At 54.3% G+C, this 22,364-nt stretch overlaps 1 protein-coding gene across 1 annotated transcript; it reads right to left on the bottom strand.

Annotated features, from left to right (window-relative positions):
- Positions 1–1,917: 1,917 nt before the first annotated feature.
- ARRDC1 (arrestin domain containing 1) lies at positions 1,918–22,129 on the bottom strand. Its single transcript, XM_019472842.1, has 8 exons — positions 22,099–22,129; positions 19,387–19,497; positions 5,606–5,656; positions 4,886–5,040; positions 4,207–4,389; positions 3,652–3,828; positions 3,071–3,482; positions 1,918–2,095 (listed from the first exon to the last, which is right to left on the bottom strand). Exons 1-8 carry the CDS (start codon positions 22,127–22,129, stop codon positions 2,031–2,033), a joined length of 1,185 nt encoding a protein of 394 aa, XP_019328387.1. The 3' UTR covers positions 1,918–2,030.
- Positions 22,130–22,364: the final 235 nt, after the last annotated feature.

Genomic DNA, 22,364 nt, shown 5'->3' with positions numbered 1-22,364 from the left:
CAGGCTGCACCGTGCTTGTTTTCCCCAAGCTGCCTTGGCAGAAGTCACCATCCTTCCCGGTGAGAGCAAAAAACTTGCTTCATTTTGTAAGAAATCAGCAAGGTACATTCCTGGATTTGGCATGAACAGGCACATGGATAAGCATCAGAAATGGATGAAAAAGCACAGCTTTTCTCTTAGAATAATTTATTAAATACAGCATTAAAATTTGTATTTATGAATTCAATCATTAAAAACAAAACTTCATCTCATATATATATATATATATTCAGGGACAATGACAATCATTCTATCAACATTGGTGCATGTTGTGCCAGCACTGCTCAGAACGGCACCTTCTCTACGCTATCCTTAAAGCAGTTCAACGCTTAAAAAAAAAAAAAAAATAAAAAGCATTTGCAAAGAAAGAGTGCAAAGCAGGGCTTGTCCCAGCTGCCTGCCAGGGGTGTGCAGAGGCAGGCTAAAATGAGGAGGCAGAGGCTGCAGTGCTCCTAACAGGTTTGTTAGATATTGCCTGCCCAGCGTGAGGCAGTGTGGAGACCAAGTCTCAGAAGTGCCAAAGGTCTGCAGTCCACAATTTCAGCCGTGGCTGGATGCCTGTGGCTCTTAAGTATCTGGTTTGTGGTTTCCTCAGCTTGGGCAATCAATACTAAAAGCGCTAAACAAGGGGAGGGAGAAAGCGCAAAAGAAAAATGCTGTTTTACATCCACGAGCTTCTTCCCCCGACCTGCCAGGTCCAGCGGAGGCTGCAAATGAGGCTTAGCGGTTTGTGTTCCCACTCACTCATTTTCGCATCCTGCTGTAGCTCGAGAGGCAGCTCGGGAGACAGGCGGTAAACCAGTACCGGCTCGTGGAGGGAACAGTCCCCAGGCCAAGCACCCTCGCGCACTGGCTTGGCAGCGTTGACCGCTCCTGCGAGAGACACCAGGCTGGGCCTCGAGGGAGGGCCGTCCCAGAGGGAAGGGCTTCCACGGACAGGGTCCTTGGGCAGACTCAGAGGTAGCATCGGACAGACTTTTGTAACTTGATTGTCATGTAATTCTGGCCTGCCAAAGGCAGCGGCAGCTGGGATGGAGAGGGCACCCTGCAGGGGTGGGAGATGGGACACGGGGGGATCTGGTCCCCCCGCTTGCAGACTGACTAGCGCTGTTCATCCTGGGCGCTGCGGTCTAGCGGCGAGCAAGGATGGACTGTCTCCTACAGGGCTTTTCAGAGGAAAGTCACCCTTGCTGAGAGAGGCCAGAAGCTGGCTGGTGGGCACCCCACGGTAACACCAAGCCTTCCCTCCACAGCTCGCCAGGGCCTCTTGAGTTATGAGCAAGTGCCCCAGCGAGCTCCCTGCTGCCAGAGCCTGCTCTCCTCTCACCGCATGCAGGCAGTGGTGCAGCCCACTGCGAGAGGACCAAAGGCTGCCGGTCACTCACCCCACAACACAGGTATAGCAAGGGCTTGTGCTTTTGGCTTTTTAAGAGTCCCTGACCTTCCGAACCTGCTTACTCCAAGAAACCTCCTGTTTCAGCTACCCTTAGGACCTACGAGGACAAGGAGGAAGGGCTGTCAAAACCATTTCTGGAGAGCACATGGCCCCTAAAAGAGAAGAGAAAGTCCACACAGCCCAGCCTTCACCTACAGTGGAGACATGCCAAGTCAGGAGCATTTCAGATAAGGCATCGCAGGTGCTTTGATAGTAAAGCAGTTAGCGTTGACTACAGTACTTTAAACACAGGCTGCTGCAGAGGGCATCCCTGGGGCAAAACCAGTTCTCCAGCACTTGGTGCAGCAGAAGGAGACGGTTCAGTTTCCCAGACCTCTCCTACACATGCACGCAGGCTGCTCTGGCTGCCCTTTTTGTTTTTTTCCCCCCCTCCCTAGAAAGAGACTTAAAAAGCCCAGGCTGGGATGTGCCGTTTACCCCACCAAGCAGCCAGAGAGATAAAAAGACGCCTTGTGCTGTACCAGACTTTGCAGTAGGCAGGTGAACTGCGGCGCCTGGGGGTGGGCAGCGCCAGCGGGACTCGAAGCAGGGGAGGCTAGTTGCCATTGCTGATGCTGGAGTTGGCACTGCTGCAGCTCTGCTCATAGGATGGAGGTGCCTCTGCGGGGGAAAGAAAGAATAAGAGCGGTTATGGTGGATGTTTGGGAGGTTCCCTTCACCCCAGTCTATGTAACTCAGTGCAGAGTAAAGCAAACTGCTAACATGTACACGTGTCACACAAGCAGGCACACTCTCTCCAGGACCCTACAACCTGCCCCACTGAAATATAAGTGGTTTGCGTGTGCATACGCAGAATTTGAGCCAGCCAGTCCCATCCCTGTCCTGATGCCTACAGGGATTAAAATCAGCACCTCAAAGTCCTGTTCTGTTCCGCCCCTTCTTTCACAAGCATCCTCACGGACTCCAACACCTCCAGATCACAGGTGACCCGTGCTCTGTGTGCCCCAAGCCAGGGCTGAAGTGACACATCGAGTGTCTCGTTAAGCCAGTGCTAACAGACGGGTTTATTTGGGTAGGACTGTGCTAACAGTCTGTCTGTGCTAACGGACACCACTGGTCCCTGCCACCCCAGCCGCCGAGGACAAGCACGGCTCCAGGAATCCAGCATGCTGGGATTTCCCCAAGCTTTTCCACCCTGGACAGTCTCTCAGCTCCCACCCCCACAGCTTGTGTCTTCAGACCAGCTGCAGGCCCACTCCAAGTCAGACAGAAGATTTCAGTTACATCATTCTCCTGGCTCTGCTCCCACCAGCCTCACCACAAGCCAAGAAGTTTTTCTATCAGTAGGAGGCTGAAAGCTCATTTAAGAACAGGGAGATCCTCTCACGACGAGTCCAGGGCAGGCATGAGTGTAGACGTGGGAACAGACAGCCGGCTTTTACAGCTGTAAGAGGGGACTCCCTCCGGAGGCTAAAGCAGGCAGAGAGATCTCATGATCCCCTCTGACATCAGCCCCCGGCAGGCTGACATCCCTATATTCCCACCCAGTTCACGGCTAGCAAAGAGACTCTCGTGGTAGGAGACATTTACTACCACACTGCCAGCCCGTTTAGATCTCAGAGGTGGGCTGCTCACCGTATGGGTAGCCCCACGTGCTGTACTCCGGAGGCAAAATGAGAGAGCTGGCCGTGGGGACGGGCACCACATTCCCCTCAGCGTAGTAAGGGACAGTGGCTCCCGTCGACAGGCAGAGCGTGGGATGGTTTGGGGAGCCCGTCTGCTCTGAGTCCACCCTTATCTCCTGGAAGCTCAGTCCTGGGGCGTAACTAAATGGCTGCTGCTGGGAATGGCTTTTGGTGGGGATCGAGACATTGTCCATCGGGTGATAACCGCTGGCAGCCTCCTCTTCCTCCGGGGGGGCGCTGGGTACCACTGCAGACGGTATGTGCTGGATGGACCGGGAGGGGCTCAGAGGCACCCTGTTCACAGCAATGTTACCAATATAAATGGGGAGAGTGACTGAAACCTCCGGCGACTTGAGGGAAACCTGGAAGAGAAAGAAAAACAGTGGCATCCTCTTCATTATACATTGCACTGGGAAGGTTCACCTGATGCGAGGGCCACCCGCACCACACAGCTACGGAGTTCAGCCATTGAGCTCAACCCAGAAGGGAGCACAGCCCACTGGAGCTCCCCAGGAGCGCTGATGTACTCACTTGGATGTAATAGTCTATATGTATGAGGTTACAGCCCTGCAGGATGGACTGGGGCAGTGCCGGAACGAGGATCTGCTCCTTCCATTCTGCATGTTTCCAGGCTTTCACTCCTGAGCCTTCCACCTCCGCGATGGTCCTCAGGTCGTAAATCCAGCGCTTGGATTTATAAGCCACTTTCTGTACAGACAGGAGAAAATACAGCTAGCAGAAAGATTGCAGATGGTCTTCTGTCTCCCACAAACGTAAGTCAGGACATAAAACCACCCAACTGCTTTGTCAAATAAGCACGAGCACAAACCTAACGTGCATATTACAGAGCAGAAATACCCATCATTATATGATAGACTGAGTTGGTATAAGCAAGACAAGTTCTACCACCTCTTTCCCCAGAAGGTAGAGAGAAACAGAGTTAGTCAGAGGTCTGGACTCCTCGCTGCTACCTCCCAGCCACACGCAGCAGAGATGCACACTGGTGAGAACTGCCCTGGTTTCACAGAGGTCTCAGGGGGGTGGAGTACCAGCACAAGCCAAAGAATCACCCTTTCGGATGCCTACCTGGAGCAGACTGGCTACCACAGCCCCGGTGTCCCGGCCCGATTTGTTTTCTATGTCCGTGCGGAGCTGGATTGCTTGCCCCACGATGTACCCTTTCAGATCTGAGGTGGCGGTCAAGATAATGTTGCCACTTTTCACAAGCTTGTAGTTGAACTTCTTGGTGATTGACATAGTGTTGGGCTGCTGCAGGACAGGAGAAAGACAGAGATGTTGGCTCAAGAGAGTCAGAAAGCCTCCAGGTAAACATGCAGAGATTAAAAAAAAAGCAAGTAGAAATATCTGGTCTAAGAGGATGCAAAGAACCAGCAACACAGCACTGCCACAGACAACAGGTCTCACTTCTCCATCCCTCTCAGTTTTGCTGTCCTATTAGTCACTCTTCCCTCCAAAGCAAGTTCCCCAAACCCAGGTCTTTACAAGCACCTGGTCAACACCTCTCTCTGCATGCTGAAAATTCACCTAAATCTTTCAAAGCAACATGAAGAAGAGTCAAAAATCACTGGGAGCGGGGACTGATGGCAAAGCAGGACAGATCAGGAGTCCTCGTCCTGCTCTTGCACAGTCAGGGCATGCAGTCAGAGAGTTGTCCAACCACACAATTACTCCCCAGACAGCACGCAGGTCAAGGACAAATGCTGAAGCCTTGGCACTTTCCAGCCACGCTCCTCCTTGTTCTTACCTCGATGTCAGGGATGTCGTTCAAGTTGAGAGGGCAGAGAACATAGAAGATCTTGTTGCACTTGTAGTCCTTGGAGAAGCGAGGTGTGTCTATCACAGCTTTCACCTGATGGAGGACCTTGCCAAAAGGTCCTTCAAATGATGTAGGAGCAGAGGCTGGAGTTGAGAGAGAAAGAAAAGGATCATAAGGCTGAGTCAGGCCAAGCGTTTCTGAACTGAAAGTATAGTCCCTTTAAGCAGCTTTCCTCCTCACCTGAGGAGTTCTGCAAGTACCTGAGACACAGAGCACATGGGGATTCCCCCAAAAAAGACCTGGGGCTGAACACTTAGGTCACCCGGAGACCTTGCTGCAACCTCCTTACAGAAGGGATCCTCTGCAACCACAGGTGCAAGAGCAGAGATCCTCTCTCTGAGCGCACTGTGTGCAGGACGGCTGGCTAGCCACAGGCCAGGACCCCTGCGCACACCCAAAGAGCTCGCAGGGTCACGCTTAGGGAGGCATCAGTGACAGCTCAGACCCGGCTCTGCACCAACGCAGAAGGTACCGGCTTGTTTAAGCTCTTTGGCTGTCTGTGGCTGACCTTACGCTCCCTCTAGCGTCTCCAGGCCAAGCTGCCAGCCTGCCTCTGCCATCCAGCCCAAGTCCTGCTCAGCACAGCTCGAGAGGCTGCAAAAGCCGAGGCTTACATGGAAGTGCCTTCAGCCATTATCTGCATCATACCTGGCAGCAGGAACTGGAAGGGAAAGTTGTGCTCTCCAGCTGTCAGGACCCCTGTGGGAAACAAGAGTACAAGGTAAGTGGGACAGGCCGTTGCTTTGGAATGGTGTGATCTTCTGGAGAGCATGATCTTTTGGAGAGAGAGGCCACCACCTGGGGAGCAACACACAACTTGTTCAGCTGCCTACAGCCCACTGGACAACTCCAGATCCAATGAGAAGTGCTTGAGTCAATAGGAGCATCTGCTGCCACCCACCTCTCCTTGGGACAGGAGATGTCTCCATTCCCAGTGACTGGTTCTACGTTAAGATACCCTGGAAATAAGGTATTTTGGGGCAGGGTTTAAGGGATCCCAGTGCCATAGTAAGTGGTTAGCCCCAGACTACTGACACAGGGCATGGAGAAGGGATGCCGTGTGTTTATCTTTCCTCAAGTAGGCTACAGCCAGTCAGGGGGAAGGTGAGAGCACAGGCACTGTCTGAGGGCGGTAAGGAAGTCTGGTAGGGATCAAGCCTCTATAGCCTTAGCCACACACCAAACCCCACGCACAGAGTGCACAGTGTTCAGGAGCTGGAACGAGGTCCCTCTCCCAGGCCTAAATCCACCCCCCGTCCCAAGAAGGGACCTGCAATACCTCAGCCCGGCTGCTTAGACAACAGGAGCCGAGGAAAAGATTTCCACGACGTTAAAACCTCAACACTGGTTTTCTTCAACCATATCCCGCTCTGCAACAGCGGCCTTGAGGGCGCAGATCAGAGCCAAGACTCAGTGCACGGCTAAAACAACAGCTACAGACTCAGACTGCCCGACCCTCTCCACCCTCCAGCACTCCCATCCAGACTGCGGATTCCCTCCCAGGGCAGCGTGACATCTGAACTGGACCCGCAGTGTGATCTGGTAACATCAGGCAGCTCCCAAAGTCGCCTTCAGTAAGAAAAGCACTAAGGTTTATCCACATTTGTTAAATATGTGTAAACATGAGAGGTTTCGTTTTTAAAGTGGCAGTGCTAAGAAGAGACCTGGATACCTATTAAATCAAGCTGTGTGTATTCTGCTTTGTAGGATCATTGCTGGAGGTACCAAGACTCTAGACGTGGCTAGCTCTTTGTTGATGCAAGCCGGAGCAGACAGCTTGCCCATTAGCAATATTGGCTCCGCAGAGCTGACAGTAATAGAATCCTGTTGGCAGGGGATTAAGTGGATTACGTGACAGGGAGAGATGGGGAAGAGAGAAGGGTAAAGCCCCCCCCACTGACACTGCGATCCAGGTAGGAGGCAGGGGAGGTGGCGTTTGACTCGGTGCATTCTTCACGTTATGAAAAGCTGCACCTCTGCCCCTCCGCTCGCTCAGCCACCCCACGGGGACCTAAGGACATCCCAGTTAGCGTGCATCCCACCTGCAGCGCAAAGGCAGGCAGAATAAATAACATGACAAGCATCCCATTGCGTATCGCTACGAAGGCAAGTCAGGAGAAAACTAAGAGATGTCTATTTATACACTTTGTCCTTACAGAGAGGAGCAAGATTTGCTCATTCCTATCACCCCACGCAGAACACCTCCCTGGTGACTTCCCTCCCTGTCCCCCAAATAAAACCGAATTTGGTAGGCTAAACTGCAACACCCGGTCTTTCCACCAGGTGGAGGCACAAAGCCAGTCCCTGCCTCCGCTGCCAGGCCTGATGCCTTGCAGAGCTGGGACAGGCACAGAGGTGTGGGGCAGCTTCTCCTATTCCCTCCTTGGGAAGCTTCACTCGGTTAAAGGCAGTAGCTTGAGATGTAGCAGGTGCCTTTGCTTGTTGGTTACAGGGTAAAGCCTGGCTAATATGAATGACTCAACTAACCCAGTGCTTGTTTGCTGCTCCAAGGGTTTCCGCCTTTTATTGGGCACCATTCAACGTTGACCTTATACCCACTACCCTTACTTTTGGAAAGCGAATCGATAAACTGGAATACAACAACTGTCCTGTGCAGCTTCTGCATTGCAGGAAGGGGACTTGCTCCATCTGAAAGGGAGAGGGAGCAAGTCCTGTTACTGCAATGCAGAAGGAAGGGAGATGGGAGTCCCAGAGGGTAGCGGCCACTGAGTTTCCACCAAGACCTGGTGACTTTCCAGCTGTCTGACCTGCAGAGCCCCAGATGAACATGCAGGCAGTGATTTCAAGTCTCCTGCTAGGAGCATAAAACTTCACAGCCTTTCCAGGACCCTTAGGAAGAGCTCACAGACCCCGCAAGGTGAAAGTCCCTCTTCTACATTACAGGCAGCATGATCTAACAAGTCATTTTGGTCAAGCTCCTGCCCAGCTCACGTGCACCAACAGAAAGCCAGGCTGGAGGTGAACCTGTGAGCACTTCATATTCACAGTTTCCAACCCCCTGCAGAAAACCAGGGGTCCTGAAGGTCACTCCCAATGGCAGCACCGAGCAAGGCAATATGCTCTCCCAGCAACACACATGGCCAGCATCACTCACAGAGGATGCAGTTGAGCTCTCGGAGCCACTGTATGACTTGGTGGCACTGATAGTTTCCACACGGGTAGCCCAGCCTCCAAGTAAGTCACCAGATGAGAACTGGCCACAGGTCAGGGTTGACCACCCCGATAGCTCAAACCAAGCCCAAGCACCCAGAGACCTGTTGGCTCACAGCATACTCAGACTTGCTGTGACCCCACCTGGGGCAGGGAGCAGCCTGCAAATCCCTCCTGCAGCTCCTGCCTGCGACAAGCTGCCCGTGAGAGCTGGAAAAGGCCATTCCTGCTCTTCACGGCCAGTGATGAGTTCCAAGACCAGCTAACCCAGACTGAAGTCGTGCCCCGTCGCAGTTCACATGGACCAAGGACATCACAGCAGTGCTCACACATGGACCAAGGACATCACAGCAGTGCTTGGCTCGCGGTCACGAGCCCAGACCTCAGCCCTGCACCAAGCAGGGAGCCAGGGAAACACAGCGAGCTCTATTCTCCACTCCATTAAGCAGAGAGATGCTGCAGACAATTAGCAGTATCTCTTGTTTTCAGACCTGCTCCTTCCAGCCCACACTCTCCTTCCCCCAAAGAGAGAGAAGCATCTTTACGCCAGCCCTGAGGTCCTCCACGTATAGGGAATTTTCTAGCAGGCTGGACCAAGCACCCAGGTCCTACCCATAGGAGCAGATGCCACTGCACGCAGCTTCATTTGCTACCACAGCTAACGAACAGCCAGCTGCTCGCAGAGCCCCAACTTCCAGCTGAACGCCTGCATTTCTTGCCCTTATTGCAAGCACAGAGGCTGTTTGGGCACCCTCAGCCCTGCATGCGGCTGGCGACCCCCAAATCCCAGCTGTAGGAGCCGTCGGCAGACCGGAGCAGGCATTTTGAGGAGCCCACTGGCAAGGAAAGTGGAAGGGGTGTGGGAGTTCAGTGCCAGAGCTATTTCAGAGACAAGAGTTAATAAAAACAGATGAAGAAAAACAGATGATCCTGACCAAGACAGGAGACTCCTGTGAAAGCACAGGCATGATCCAGAGCGCCTGGCGGAGCGACAAGGCAGCAGAGACCACAGGCAAGCTCAGGTCCTGCCTGCCTCTTGCTGCAAGCAGGAGGAGATGCAGATATTTAGCAGTAACCCCACACCAAGTTGTTCCCTGGGCTCCTGCTTGCCCCTCCTAGCAGGAGCTCCTCCGACACGGACACAGTGGAGGCTCCGTGTCCAACTTGCCTGGGATTACAAAGCCATTTCGGTCTTTTGCCACGTGACTGATGCCTTTGGCAGGTGGAAAGTTGGCAAGCCCCAAGCCGAGTCCCCCCTTACCATGAGAAGGGAGGTGGCAACTACTTTAAACTCTCCAGCTGGCAACTCTGCTCCTAAAGGCTGAGCTTCCATTTCCAACTGCTGACTAGTCTTGACATAATGGGGAAAATCTACAATTTCCCTTGTCCCAGCCACCCCGTGAGCATAGGCAGGGCACAGGCTGACCTTGCCCCAACACCCAGGTACCTCTCACATGGAAAACAGCAGCAAAAGCCACTTTGGCACCCTGTGAGGGACACTCACAGTGCTCGTCCGTCCTGTGCAGCCACCACGATGGCAGGACAGGGCAACATGTGTCCCGCTAGCCACGCAGGTGCCTTGGAGAGTTCCCCAGACCACAGCAGGTGCACATGGCATCATGCACAGCACACAGAGCCATTCTGCCCGCCCAGCCGCATCTGCTGTACAACACCAGAGTCCAAGCAGCGAGGGGGACACAAAGCCCATGGGAAGCCACTCAGTGCCCCTGTCCCTCCAGCCCTGAGAGCTTCGAGCAAAGATCCAGGACATTTAATGTGCTAATTCCACATGCAAGTTGACTTTGCAACAGAGATGGTTGTTGACAGCAGGCAGAGGTGAGAAGGTTTCCTCTGATGGCCCCCATGACATGCAGATACCCGGGAGGAGCAGCCCTTTCTGAAAGCTCCTTTCTGAGCTGCTCCTGAACCAGAAGCTTTGCCAAAGCAAGCCGCAGACTGTGCACAGGCGAGAGCAGGTCAGCAGGAGTTCAGCATCGCTCGAGGGGTCTCCGACAGCCCCACGCAGCAGGCTGCAATGCTCCTGAGCAGCTTGCAAACGCACTGTGAGGGGAAAGGGCTGTGCAAGCCACCACAACCGCACTGAGCTGTTACCTCCCCATTCCCAGAAGCCTGAACAAAGGCCACAGTGTGCTCGGCCGCAAAAAAGCTTTTCCTGAAGTTTATGTGCAGCTAAAAATACCTTGAGAAAGTCATTAGGCAGCAGAAGCAGCTGGATTAGCAGGGTTCTGCTGCGGGGCCATACCTGCAGCAGCCTTTCCTCCCGATAGGAGCTGAGCCAGCAGAGATTGGCCGCCCCCACACAGTCTTTAGAAAATCCTCCCTAAAAATTCCTGGAGGGAAAGGAGCCACTGCCCCAGACAGCCTGGAAAAAAACAAACCCAGACAGCAGGAGCAGCAACAACACGCTAACAGTGCGGAAGAGCCGTCTTACAGTGCAAGACAGAGCAACCTTGGAGATTTCTCCCAATCCAGCGGAGATTTGTCTGGAAGCAAACTCTCCCGTTCACAGCTCAGCCACTCCCCTCCGCTCCATGCTCGGACAGGGGGGTGTTTGCTTGTACCAGCGGACGTGGAGAAGGCCTGGGAGGACTCATCATGTGCAGAAAGGAAACGCCTTGATCCAGAAGGCTGACACAAAGTCCTCTGCTGGGTCCCCTGGTGATGCAGCCAGGCCCAGCTGGTGCTCCTCTGAGTGATCAGAGCCTGCAAAGCATTGCCAGTGACGGGGAGCACAACCCTGAGCCCAGTCCTGCACGACACAACAGACCTTGATGCTGCAGCACCGTCCCACAACACTCAGGGTATCTATGGTCACACTGATGTTAATTTCTGTCCCTCCACTGCACGGGTTTCCCATGCAAACCTTGAGCTGATCATGCCCCTGAGCCCACCTAGCAGCTGGATGCGCTGTCCTCTCCCTGCAGACAGCTCTGCTTTGATCCATGAAGGTTTCCCCATGCTCACTGCAAACCAGCACACAACTGCACAACCACACGGGAAAACACGACACCATCATAACCATGTCTGGGTGAAATGACCACACATCTATATTTACACTGCTAAAGAGATGATCCAAGTCGAGCTTGCTCTGCCACAGCTCAGGTGCTGAAAGGGTTTGGACTCTTTTCTGAGCAGTGCAGCTTCCCTGGCCGGTGCTGCCAGGCCCCTGCCCACGCGGAGCTGGCAGCCAGAGGAAGTCACCAAGCCCTTCAAAGCCATCATCCCTCCGAGACAGAGGGGAAGCTGCCTGCCCACACCCTGCCCTGCCAGCAGCCAGCCGAGGGCTGGGAAAGGTCCTCTGGCAGCCTCTGCCCCGGCATGAGAGCAGGGCAGGGCTGGGGTTGAGGAGGCACCCACACACAACGAGGACACCGAGCCCTACCTGCTGTGTCCCGCCTGGGCTTCCCAGGGCTGCTCTGCAGCTTTCTCCGTTAGTGGCCTGTGCAAACAGGCCAGTCTTACAGTACCGGTGGGGCCAGATCTGCCTGGGCTGCACGTTCAAACCAGTGCCACTGCAGGGACATCTGCCAAACGCCTCCTCCCAGGTTGGCTCCTCCAGCCCCAGCGTCTCCATCCCTGGGGAGCTGGAAGGCACAGGTGGTCACAGCCATCTCTCTGCGAGGCTGACCACCACCAAGACAAAGCCAGGACCTCCAGGTTGGCGCCAGCCGGGGAAGGCACTGGAGAGAAGCCAGAAGAGGGTTGGGAGATGCCTTGGTCACTGATGCACAAACATGACAGACTCAGCCGAGCCTTATTACTCACCCCTGTGAAATCTCATGCTCTGGTGTGCTGGGAGAGACAGCCCAGATGTCTGAGCACACAGCAGGCTGCAGGGCCAGGCAACCGCAGTGCGCGGTACAACACACACCTCTGCCTCGCCAGGCTTCATCCACGGCTAGACTAGGGCAAAAAAGATGAATATTCTGTGTATCGCTCCCTCAATCCCCCAAAGAGGAGGATGCTATTTGCTCTGTAGCCACAACTAGAAGCCTGGAAGGTGTCCCTGCACCCCAGGCACAGGAGCCGGGGAGCAGCTGAAACGGGGCTCCTGCCCCAACCTCCGGCTCTCCTGGCCGGTACCTGACAAGCAGACGGCGGTGGCTCTGCTCCCTCCTGCTAGAGGGAGCATACGCGGATGCTAGAGTGGGAACAAGCTGCACCTTTGGAGTACACATTTTTTTGGTTCTTTTACTAGAGGAACAGCAGGCCGGGCCATATGGCAATTTCTCTCTGGCTACTTAGCGAGTGATGCATTAACTGTGCTGGCCAAATCATGTAGTACAGAAAGGTACCTGGTGCCTGCTGGTGCCCCTGCCATCGCTTGTAGCAATATAGTCTTCCTGCTGCCTAAAATCAGCCCTCCCGCTCCCCTGAGGAAGGCGAGCTCCTCCGAAGGTGCCGAGTTAGACTGATACCAGTGTTGCTGATACACAGCTTGGGTACTTTCCTCTGGAGACTTTCCAGGCAGAGAGCAGGAAAGCAGCAGGTTTGTGTTTTCCACTTTTGGGTGGAGAAACAGGCAGCCCTGCTTCTGCGCTGTGCTACAGGGTACCGATTCCCCAGCTACTGGAAGAACCGTCACTCTCGCTGCAGTCCTGACAGCCAGCACCCTGCTCACCCCTGCCCTCCTGTCTCTCCTCATCCACCTTTGCAGCCCAGAAAATTGAACATTAGACATAAGCAATAAGGTCAGAACTCTTCTAACTTGCAGGAGGCTGTTATCAGAGACGTCAGATGGGAAGCATTAATTTTGTCTGTGCCAGGGCACTTCAGGCGATGCCAGGCCATTGCAGCTTTAGCATGAGGACTCCAACTCAGTCTCTGGTGGATTAAGCTAATACACGGGATTACAAACTGCAACAAATGAGGGTAAACGCACACATTTGCTCGTGCCATCCCTGCAGCAGACAAAGGTGCCTCAGAGGGAGCAGCCGACAGCCAGAAGAGTGACCTGCCAGCAAGCACAGCCAGACCTGTCGGGGAAAGACTCGGCATTTAGCTCAACTTAGTTTTGCTCTAACGAGAGCTCTCCTGCTACCGACAGCACTTCAGCCGAGCAGAGCTGCCGTACTGGCAGGATGGGAGCACAGTCCCCAGCAGGCTCCAAACTCCCATTCAAAGCAGCAACTTGCTCACATCAGATTTGCATGCACGCAAACACACAGTAGGAACAACCTCCAGTGCCCCGATACAGTTAATGCTGCCGAGATAAACCTTTCTGTAACACGGGAGGTACAGACTGAGGAAGAAAACACACCAAAAAGCCCAGCACTGAGGCTAGGGCTCCACTGCTTACAAATCTCTGTGTCAGCAGTTTTCAGTGACATTTTCAATGAATTAGCAGGATCTGGCGGTATGGCAATGCTGCAAAAAAAAAAAAAACCCTGAGGATTAACAGTGATCTGTTGAGGCAAGAAATTGGGAAGTGCTGAGGAAGCTGCTGTGACCCAAGACAATTGCAGCTCTTTCCACGTGGTTTTCCTGGGCCGAACCCGCAGTTACTGCTCCTGAACCCAGCAGCACAGTGTGGCCAGGAGCTGGCACCAGCACACCCTTAATGGCTCACCACTGCCCACGGGCACCCTCCTGCTCTCACCTGGCCAGGGGTTGTCCAGGAGCATCGCCTGCTGCTTCACTACCTCCTGCTCGCAGATTGATTCCTGAGCACAGAACAAGAGACCTAAGTCTCTCAATGCCTGCTTAGTGTGGTCACTAAGCTTTTTAAATTCAGCTGGAAGACAGGATCCTTGCCCTGTGCCGACTGTTGGCCGTGAAGGTGTTGTGCCAGGCCGGCAGAGAACCACCCCAGGGAAGAGGTGATACACAGCTGCCCCTTTTTAGCTCTTTGTGCAAGAAATCTGTCAGCAAAGGAAGCATGTGGAGCAGCCAGGAATTCCCTGCAGCGCCTTCTAGCTAACTAACAAGCTGCCAAATGTAAGGTCAGCTGGAAATTACAGCCAGCTCCCTGCACGGGTTCAACTCAGGTACAAGTAGGATTTAAAGGGAATTTAAAAAAAAAAAAAAAAGTGTACCTTTGCATGCACAACCCATCCACAGGGCAAGAGCTGTGTGTGCAGTTGGAGATACAGGGTGTCCAAAGAAAACAGCCCCGTGTGGGTAGAGGCACACGATGGACCGGCTCCTCTCCGGCTGAATACGGCCAGAGCTGCAGCAGGGGAGGGGGAGAGGAGTGGGAGGCCTCCACAGAGCTGAATTACTCCATTATATTGGATCAAGAGAAGCATCTCTGTCCGAAAGCGGCGGGTACAAGCGGTGCTATTTTGTACTCGCTGCAACTGGTGCACTTATCTCCTGCACTGCTGACACCTACAGAAACCCAACACCCCCCACACTTGCAAGGTTCCCCCCACCCCTATTGCATTTCTTTGCGAAAAGGGGACCCAAGAAAAACCAGCACCAGGGAGCAGTCAAAGTCCAAGCGGGAAAAGCAAATCCCCCCCCTCACCCCTATTGCATTTCTTTGCGAAAAGGGGACCCAAGAAAAACCAGCACCAGGGAGCAGTCAAAGTCCAAGTCAAACTCAGGCCAAGTGGGAAAAGCAAATCCCCCCCTCAGCCTCCCCTCCAGGAGGCAAATAATGAGCATCCCCTGAGAGCCACCCGTGGGCTGAGCAACCTCCCCGGCGCTGCTCTGTTTGCTGGAGGACACAGTGCAGCGAGGGGCTCCAGACCAGCTGGTGCGCTCAGCACTTTCCAGCAGCTTTTATGTAAAGAGCTCGAGTTCATTAAACCGCCGGCCTGCGTGTTATTGCCAAGGCTCCAGCACAGACCCTGCGCAATCCCCCAGCTCCCCCAGCAGCTTGCGGGTCCCCGCTGCCTCCAGCTCCTGCGGATGCTCCAGCGGCAAGGCTGAGCCCTCCGCACCCTGGATGCTGCTCTGAGGGGGGGTGAGAAGGGAAATTAAGGATGAGGCCAGTGCCTTAAATAAGTGCCTTACGTTGCAAAGCAGGCATCTGGCCTATTTCAGGGCCTGCCTCCTTTCTCATACAACGTACACGCTTTAAAAAACCCCCCGCTAGCGTGTAATACAAGCAACAGCTGATGCTACAGAGGACAAGCTGCCCCCTCACTTATTTCAATGCAAAGGTGTGTGGGTGGAGAAGTGCGGAGTCGCTCTTAGATGCTTAAAGAGCAATCCAAGCCTCGATAGTTTTGCAAACCTCCTCTCCCCTTCCCCCCACATGTCCTCAAAGAGCACAGATCGCTGTTTTTGAAAGTTACTGCTCAGGATGTGGGAAGGGAGAGAGCGAGGCGGGTTGTTTTTCAGGCTGAGCCTGCCTCCCTGCACCATCCCCCCGGGTGCCAGCACTGCTGCGGTCCTGCCGGAGCACGAGCCGCTCGCCAGGGATGGGCAAGACAGAGACGCGCTGCTGCGTGGCCTTGGGGACACCTGGGATCCTCCCTCAACCCAAGCTGACGCTATCGGGCTGGATGAGCCCTCTGCAAGAGCGCTGGGGATGGTGCCAGCGGGGAGCCTGGCATCACCCTCTCCCCCCAGCCCTGCCGCAGGGCACAGCCTGGCTGCTGGCCCCTCTCCCAGAGTACAGCAGGGACACGCTGCTCCCCCTTGCTTTGTTGTTTTTTTTTTTTTTAATGCACAGGTTCAAAAATGAGAGGTAACAGCATTGCTGTAAGGGGGCAACGCAGGAACAGAAGAGCCCTCCGAGGCAGAAGCTAATTCCTCCCCTTCCTCCATTCATTTTCCATTCCTGCTGCTGGGAGGTGACATCCCCCTTTGTGGATAAGATGCTCTTGCAGCACCGCAGAAAGGCAGCCTCCCCGTCTGAACCATGGGGCCTCCCACGGTCCCTGCCCTTCCTCCTGCTGTTTGCTTTTCAGGGCATGAGAAGGAAGGGTGGGCACAGCCAGCCCTCACCTGAAGGAATAGGCACATATTCACTCCGAGGGGTTTCTGCATGTTTTTACGCACATGGCAGGACCGTCCCATACGCCACCGCAGTATTTGTCTGCAGCCGCAGTAACCTTTGCTCGTGGTGCTCGCCGCTTTTCGCCTGCGGCTGTCTGACACTGGCCAGGGAAGGAGTTGTGCGCTGGCCGTGTGGGCTGGCAGCCGGGCTGGCCCCACGCTCCTTTGGGGGTCCTTGCTCAGGAACGCTTCTGACTCCCGTAACTCACCCACACCCTGGGCATCACCCATCGGAGAGCATGGCCCAGTTCAACACCCCGTGCCCCAAGAGTGCCGCAGTTTCCCCTCCCAGCCAGGTGTCAGACCTGCATGGAGGCACCCCGAGGAGCACCCACAAGTGCTGGGTGTGCCTCCCCAGAGGCAGCTGCACCCCAAACCACTTCACTGCCAGACAGCAGAGCAGCCTGTCCCTGCCGAACTCTCTCGTCCAGAGTCGCAGGGAAAGGGACAGCTCTGCTTTGACGGTCCATCCGTCTTTCTGAAGCTCCTTCACGCTCTGTTCAGGAAAGGCCGGAGCAGCTGAGGGCTATTCCTGGGGAGCCTAAAAATGCCGTGGCTGAGTCAGCGCCAAGGCCTTGCCCTGCTGCTTGTGCCCACAAGGCCATTGCATGACTCCCCTAGCAAACCCTTGCCACTGCCTCGCTGCAGGGCTGTGCCATGCCAGGATGCTGCGCTGCCAGCGGCCCCCTCGGGGGAGGCAGACAGACAGACAGGCAGAGACAGGCACGTGCGGAGGCAGAGTCACGGAGAAGCAGCCCAGCTTCCCTGCTGCTCCGCCAGCCCGGACATGCATCAATGTCACGACAAGGGCTGTGACAGCAGACAGTTATCTCACTTCCCCGCGCCGCAGGCTGGAGCGGTGCCAGCCCCCAGGGCTTTTGTTTCCATATCCGCACAGGCCAGCGCAGCAATTGCAAGGGACGGTTTCAAAGCTGTCTCTGGTGGAGGACTCTGGTCCAAAGGCAGCACCGACACTGCCTTCTCCCACCCACGTCCCATCGCTCGCTCCCCTGCGTCCTCGGGGCATGGGAAGAAGGGCACGGGACAAACATGGCAAGTCCAGGACAATAACTCCTGAGCTTGTACCAGTCGCACAAAGAGCAAATGCCCCACAAGCGCTGCCCTTGGCTGCGATCCCACACACAGGGACTGCCCACCCTCTCTCCATATCTGCTTCCCTGCAGCTGGGAGCTCCCAGCAGTTGCGTCTACTTTGACACAAAAAGCAGAAGAGGACAGGTCAGTGACTGTAAGTACCTGGCATGCTGCTCCAGACTGATTGCTGGTAGCTGGGACCAGGCTCTTCCCCGTAATTGCACTGTAGCTTTGCAAGACAGGACAGTAACGACACTACAACACACCTCAGCTTTCAAGTGCAGGACTCTACAGTCCTACAGGACAGATTTTGCCTCTAATTCCTTACGTCTCTGATAAGTCATGCACTACCATTTCTTGCCTCACTTGCCTGGAGCTGTGGTAGTTCTGGAAGACTTCAGCTGGCCCGTTTTGTCCAGATCACACCCCAGGCACGCAGCTGCGCAGCTGCCAGCTCCATGACAGGCTCCAGCGTAGAGCGAGCAGCCCAGCCCTGCCGCCCCAGCCCCGGGCATCTGCTCAAGTCTCAGGCTGGCAGAGTCTGCAATACCAGCGGTTGACAGACAGCAGCACTGCACTGGGTGATACACAAGAGTCTGGGTCCCAGAAAATTAAGAGCCAAAAGACTAGGGCTTTCCATGAACAGTTTAAGAGCTGGGAATACCAAAGTTTGGCCGTCTGTTGGAATTCAGGCCTTCAAAGGGGACACTTCAGAGCCATGAAAGCATGTAGCCACCAATGCATTTTCCTTCCATCCCTCCCAGTCCACACTGGTCCTAGTTGTCAAGGGGATGGCTCCCAAGGGCAACCTCACAAGAACCAACTGCCAAAGTGGCTATCAAAATCTCCCAGGGGCTGCAAAACCAACAAACAGCACACCCGCCTCTTCCCACTCCTACCTCCTGGCTGGCTTTTGCCACTGCTCAGCTTTACCAGGACAGAACCGACCACAATATCACAGCTCTCTCTCGAATCATTAAATATTAGAAACAAGTTGGAAGGTGCATTTTTCAGTGCAGTTGCAGGTTTAAACCTCTCCAGAAGTCCACAAACATTCACAGCCTCCAGCTCCCAACTCATCTAAGCTCAAGGGCCAGCAGCACCTTATAGAGCCTCTGGGATTTTGCTACCCCGACATTCACAGCTGGGCCCTCTGGCTGTGCTCAGCGCCGCATCCAAAATGAGGCAGGAACATTTCTCATTGCCTTCCCAGGCAGTTTACCTCCAACTGCAGCCCCTGGGCTATGAGCCAAGCCAAGGGGTGAGCCAGCCAGCTGTCTCCCTTCTCTGGGACCTGAGAGCAAGCAGCACACTCTCCAGTTGCTGCAAGGATGAGATCAGTCTCCCCGCGACGCTAAAAGCTCTCCTTGAAAAATTGCTGAGCTAGCAGAAACTGCCACTTCAGTTTTACCCATTTCCTGATATTAGATAAAACAGCACCAGAGAGCTGAGCTCCTGCTAGCCCGGGCTTTGCCACGTTACAGTTACAGCTACAGCCACTGCCTTCAGCAGGTGAATACTGGCACATCTTGATTTCAACAGGAGCCAGGGCACAGCATGAATTATTTGTGGTAAGGCTGACCTATTTAACAGCAGAAAGACAGCATTCATTCGAGCCCAGATTCCCCAGAGGCTGCTGGTGTCACTTTACCCCACAGGATAATACAACCCCGTCGCTATCTCTGGGCAGGGGGGTGTGGTGGTAACTGTCCTAGGCTGTTCCTGCCATGCTCTCAACGTGTCTCTTGGAGGACAAGTGACACCTCCATACCCCTTTCGATGCAAACTACTCCTGGCTTGCAACTGCCTTCTGTTGATCAGCTTTGATCGGTGTTTTGTGACCACCACAGAACCACAGACAACACACATAGGAAGCGGAGCAGGGTGAACCCACAGGGCCTTGAAACAGCAGAGAAGTCGCTGCTGGCAGCCCCGATTCAGGCAGACCAGGGCCAGAGGATGCAAGCAGTGTTTGCAGGGTGGCTGCCAAGTTCTGCAGCTATTCAGGATGCCTCTCTGCACAGCTCCTTCTAAGCTCTTGTAGTCTCTAATATTGGCTCCCATCCTCTGTGCACAGGCCAAGGCAGCCTGTGAAGGGGTATTTCACACTGAGAAGATGCTGAAGTCTTGGTGATACATTTCTGTAGACCACCTCAGAATCACAGATCTCCACCACATCTTTGTGGACCTTACCTTTGTCTGCCAGAGACAGCGTGCTGTTAAAGTACTGCTCCTCCACCGTCCATGCTGTGTCATTGATCTTGTTGGACACCCCACAGGATCCAATGCAGCTCACCTTGATGGCTGTTGAGAGAAGACACACACGTAAGCACTGGGAGAAAGCAAAACCTCAGGTTCAGACTTGCTTCAGGTACTGTACGTGGACTTGTGCAGGAGCAGTGCCTCATGAAAACACACAGAGGGTGGAAAAATGGAGCAAAGGAATCATGTCATGCTTTCATTTCAGAAGCACATTTTCCCTTTACTCTCAGCACTATTGCACAATCCCTACTACCCCAGTGCTATTCCCAGCTGTTATCACCATTGAAGTCCTCATGCTGGTCTCCTTGGACTGTGAAAGCCCTTAACAGCAGTGATTTCAGCTCCCCGAGAGGTAACCCTCTCTCTAGTTTTCTCCCAAATGAACCAACATCCCCTCCCGATATGTACATCAGCCCCTGCGCTCAGGCTGACAGCAGAGACCTTTGTGGCAGCGATGCTCTCCTATATACTCGGGTGTCCCTGTCCGGACAGGGATGAGCAGCAAAGGGCTCTGCTGCCTCCCACCCCACAAGGAGCCAGGCATCCCACCAGCCCTGGGAGGAGAGACGTGTTTGGCACAAGCCCATTAGCCAGCTAAACAAGGTATATAGCCCTGTCTGCAGCAGCAGCAGAAAGCTGGACCCTCCAGTGCAGCATGAAGAAGCCCAGCTGCTGCTTGAATTCACAGCCCACCCACCCTCATGGACATCCCCAATCCTTGGGAGCCTGCCCCCGTGTCCTGGGGTCGGTCTCTACTTCAACGGAGTACAGCAGAAGCACTTTGCCCATTAATGCTTGTCCTGCATCAGGACTTCTGATCATATTTAATAAGCACGTTGCTCCTCAGCAGCTAGAGACCACTTTGAGTGGCTTCCTCCTCCTGTTAGAGACACAGGGCTCACAGCAAAGCCACACAGCAAGGTCTGGAAGCATTTGAGATGCCACTTGACCTTCCCAAAGCAAGCAGAGGAATTTGAGCCATCCAAGGCAAGGCACAAACATAAGTCACCCCAGAGCTTGCCCTGCACCGTGGCTTTCAGAAGGGCCACGTGGCTTTCAGAAGAGCTACCCACAAGACATTTTCAGTTAGTCTTGGCCAATTCACAGCAGGTGAAATCAAGCTCTGATGTCAACACTGGACCACAGAGACAGGCAAACGTGACAGACTGGCCTTGTTGCACAGCAGGAGATAATCTGTGGTGCTACCCCCACACAGGGAAGATGCAGGCAGACCTATCATGGCACAAACTGGGCCTTCAGGGTTGTCCCAGCCTGAAGATCTCCTGTCCTGATTCTCACCGGGTTTTACAACAGCTTTAATGGATCCCACAGAATTCCCTCACTGAATTTGTCAGGTGAACAGTTCTGCTGGCAGGAAGGTGGTAGAACTACCAGACAGACTCTTTTCCCGTTTCACCCATCGGCTCCCCTGTATTCAAGCCGCCTCTCACAGGAAGCATCTCCCTGGGAGGCAGGTGGCCCATTTGCACTGGCTTAAGAGCTCTCCCCTCCCCGCTCCACAAGCCTTTTCAGCCATGCTGATCTCGCCACCTCCGCCCACCTACCCAAACACTGAGGGCTGCAAGTGATGCTGCTTGCAACTACCTCAAACAGCTCTCCAGAGCACCCGCCTGGCCAGCGCGACCATGTCCTCCATGCTGACTCAAGACAGGGTGGAAAGAAACCCCAAACCCAGCCCTCTCTGCAGGGGGAATGCATAGCTCTTACCCCAGCCCCCTTACCTGTGCTTTGCTACGTGCATTCAGGTGGAATGGGCTCCTTCAGGGCTCAAAGTCTCTAATCCCACAATGAAGAACAGCCTCTCCTCATCAGATCTGCTGCAATATCTTCACAGCCTGATCATGACTTTGAACACCGGGGCCATCCAAGTGCTGTTTTATACTCAAGGGCAAGGGATAAGCAGCTCCAGATGCCAACTCTCATTAACCAAACATCAATATAGCAGCAAGGCCGACACATCGGCTCGTTTGTTTGTGTCTGCGATGTGCATCGGCACTGCCGAGGCAGTGGATGAACAGGAGAGCATGGCCTGCAATGAGAGCTGCCTGCGCCACGGCACACAGCACACCTGGTCTGAGCTAACACAGGTCCCCTCCCAAAGCAAACCACGACACTGAACCCCCCTGCACACCGCCGGGTGACATCCAATCTTCTCTTTTGCCAAATGGCAGAGCCAAAACCACATAGGGGTTTCGGCATCAGAAGGAGCAGGGAGCAGTTTTAGCAGGGTGGCATCCTGCGTACCCAGGCATTGGTGCCAGCTCTCATGCTCCCACCTTGGACATACCGCCACGTCTCTGGGCTCACGACAAGCCTGCCCTGCTCTGAGTTAGCCCAGATAACTCGGATGGCTCAAGTCAAATCAAGGCCAGGCTCAAATGCTCCACTCCCACATTTTCACACGGGAGATGCGAGTGAGAAAAGCCCAGCCAAGAACTGGAGAACATTCACATCCTTTGGGAGCAACAGCCCCTGAACAGGCTCACCCTCAGAAGTTTGTAGATCACCACCACCTGTTGCAACGCCCAGATAAGGGGACAATGGTCTTTAATTCAAGCCCGATTGCTGCACTGTAGTGCTGAGGCACTCCTGTTCCTGGAAGGTGGGTGGGTGGGCACATACCACATTCAAGCATATACACGCTGTGGCCCATCTCCCTTCCCACAGGAGACAGAGACTCAACAACCAAAGGCAGTGGGTTTGCAGCCTGACAATCAGAGCCAACCCTTGGCTGGTAGTCCCTGCTGCGATGGTGGACCCCCCTATAACCCACCATTAGGGCTAAAGTCACATTAAAAGTGTCTAAAAGTCTCACTGCAGCTAGCTAATGAATTCTGTGTCGCAGGCACGGGAGCTGTCAGCTCCAAGGCTTCTCAATTAACCACTGA

The sequence above is a fragment of the Aptenodytes forsteri genome, unplaced genomic scaffold (genome assembly GCF_000699145.1).
Source record: "Aptenodytes forsteri isolate BGI_AS27 unplaced genomic scaffold, ASM69914v1 Scaffold325, whole genome shotgun sequence".
In the NCBI taxonomy this organism is placed as follows: domain Eukaryota; kingdom Metazoa; phylum Chordata; class Aves; order Sphenisciformes; family Spheniscidae; genus Aptenodytes; species Aptenodytes forsteri.
This window is presented reverse-complemented; position numbering and strand designations above follow the sequence as displayed.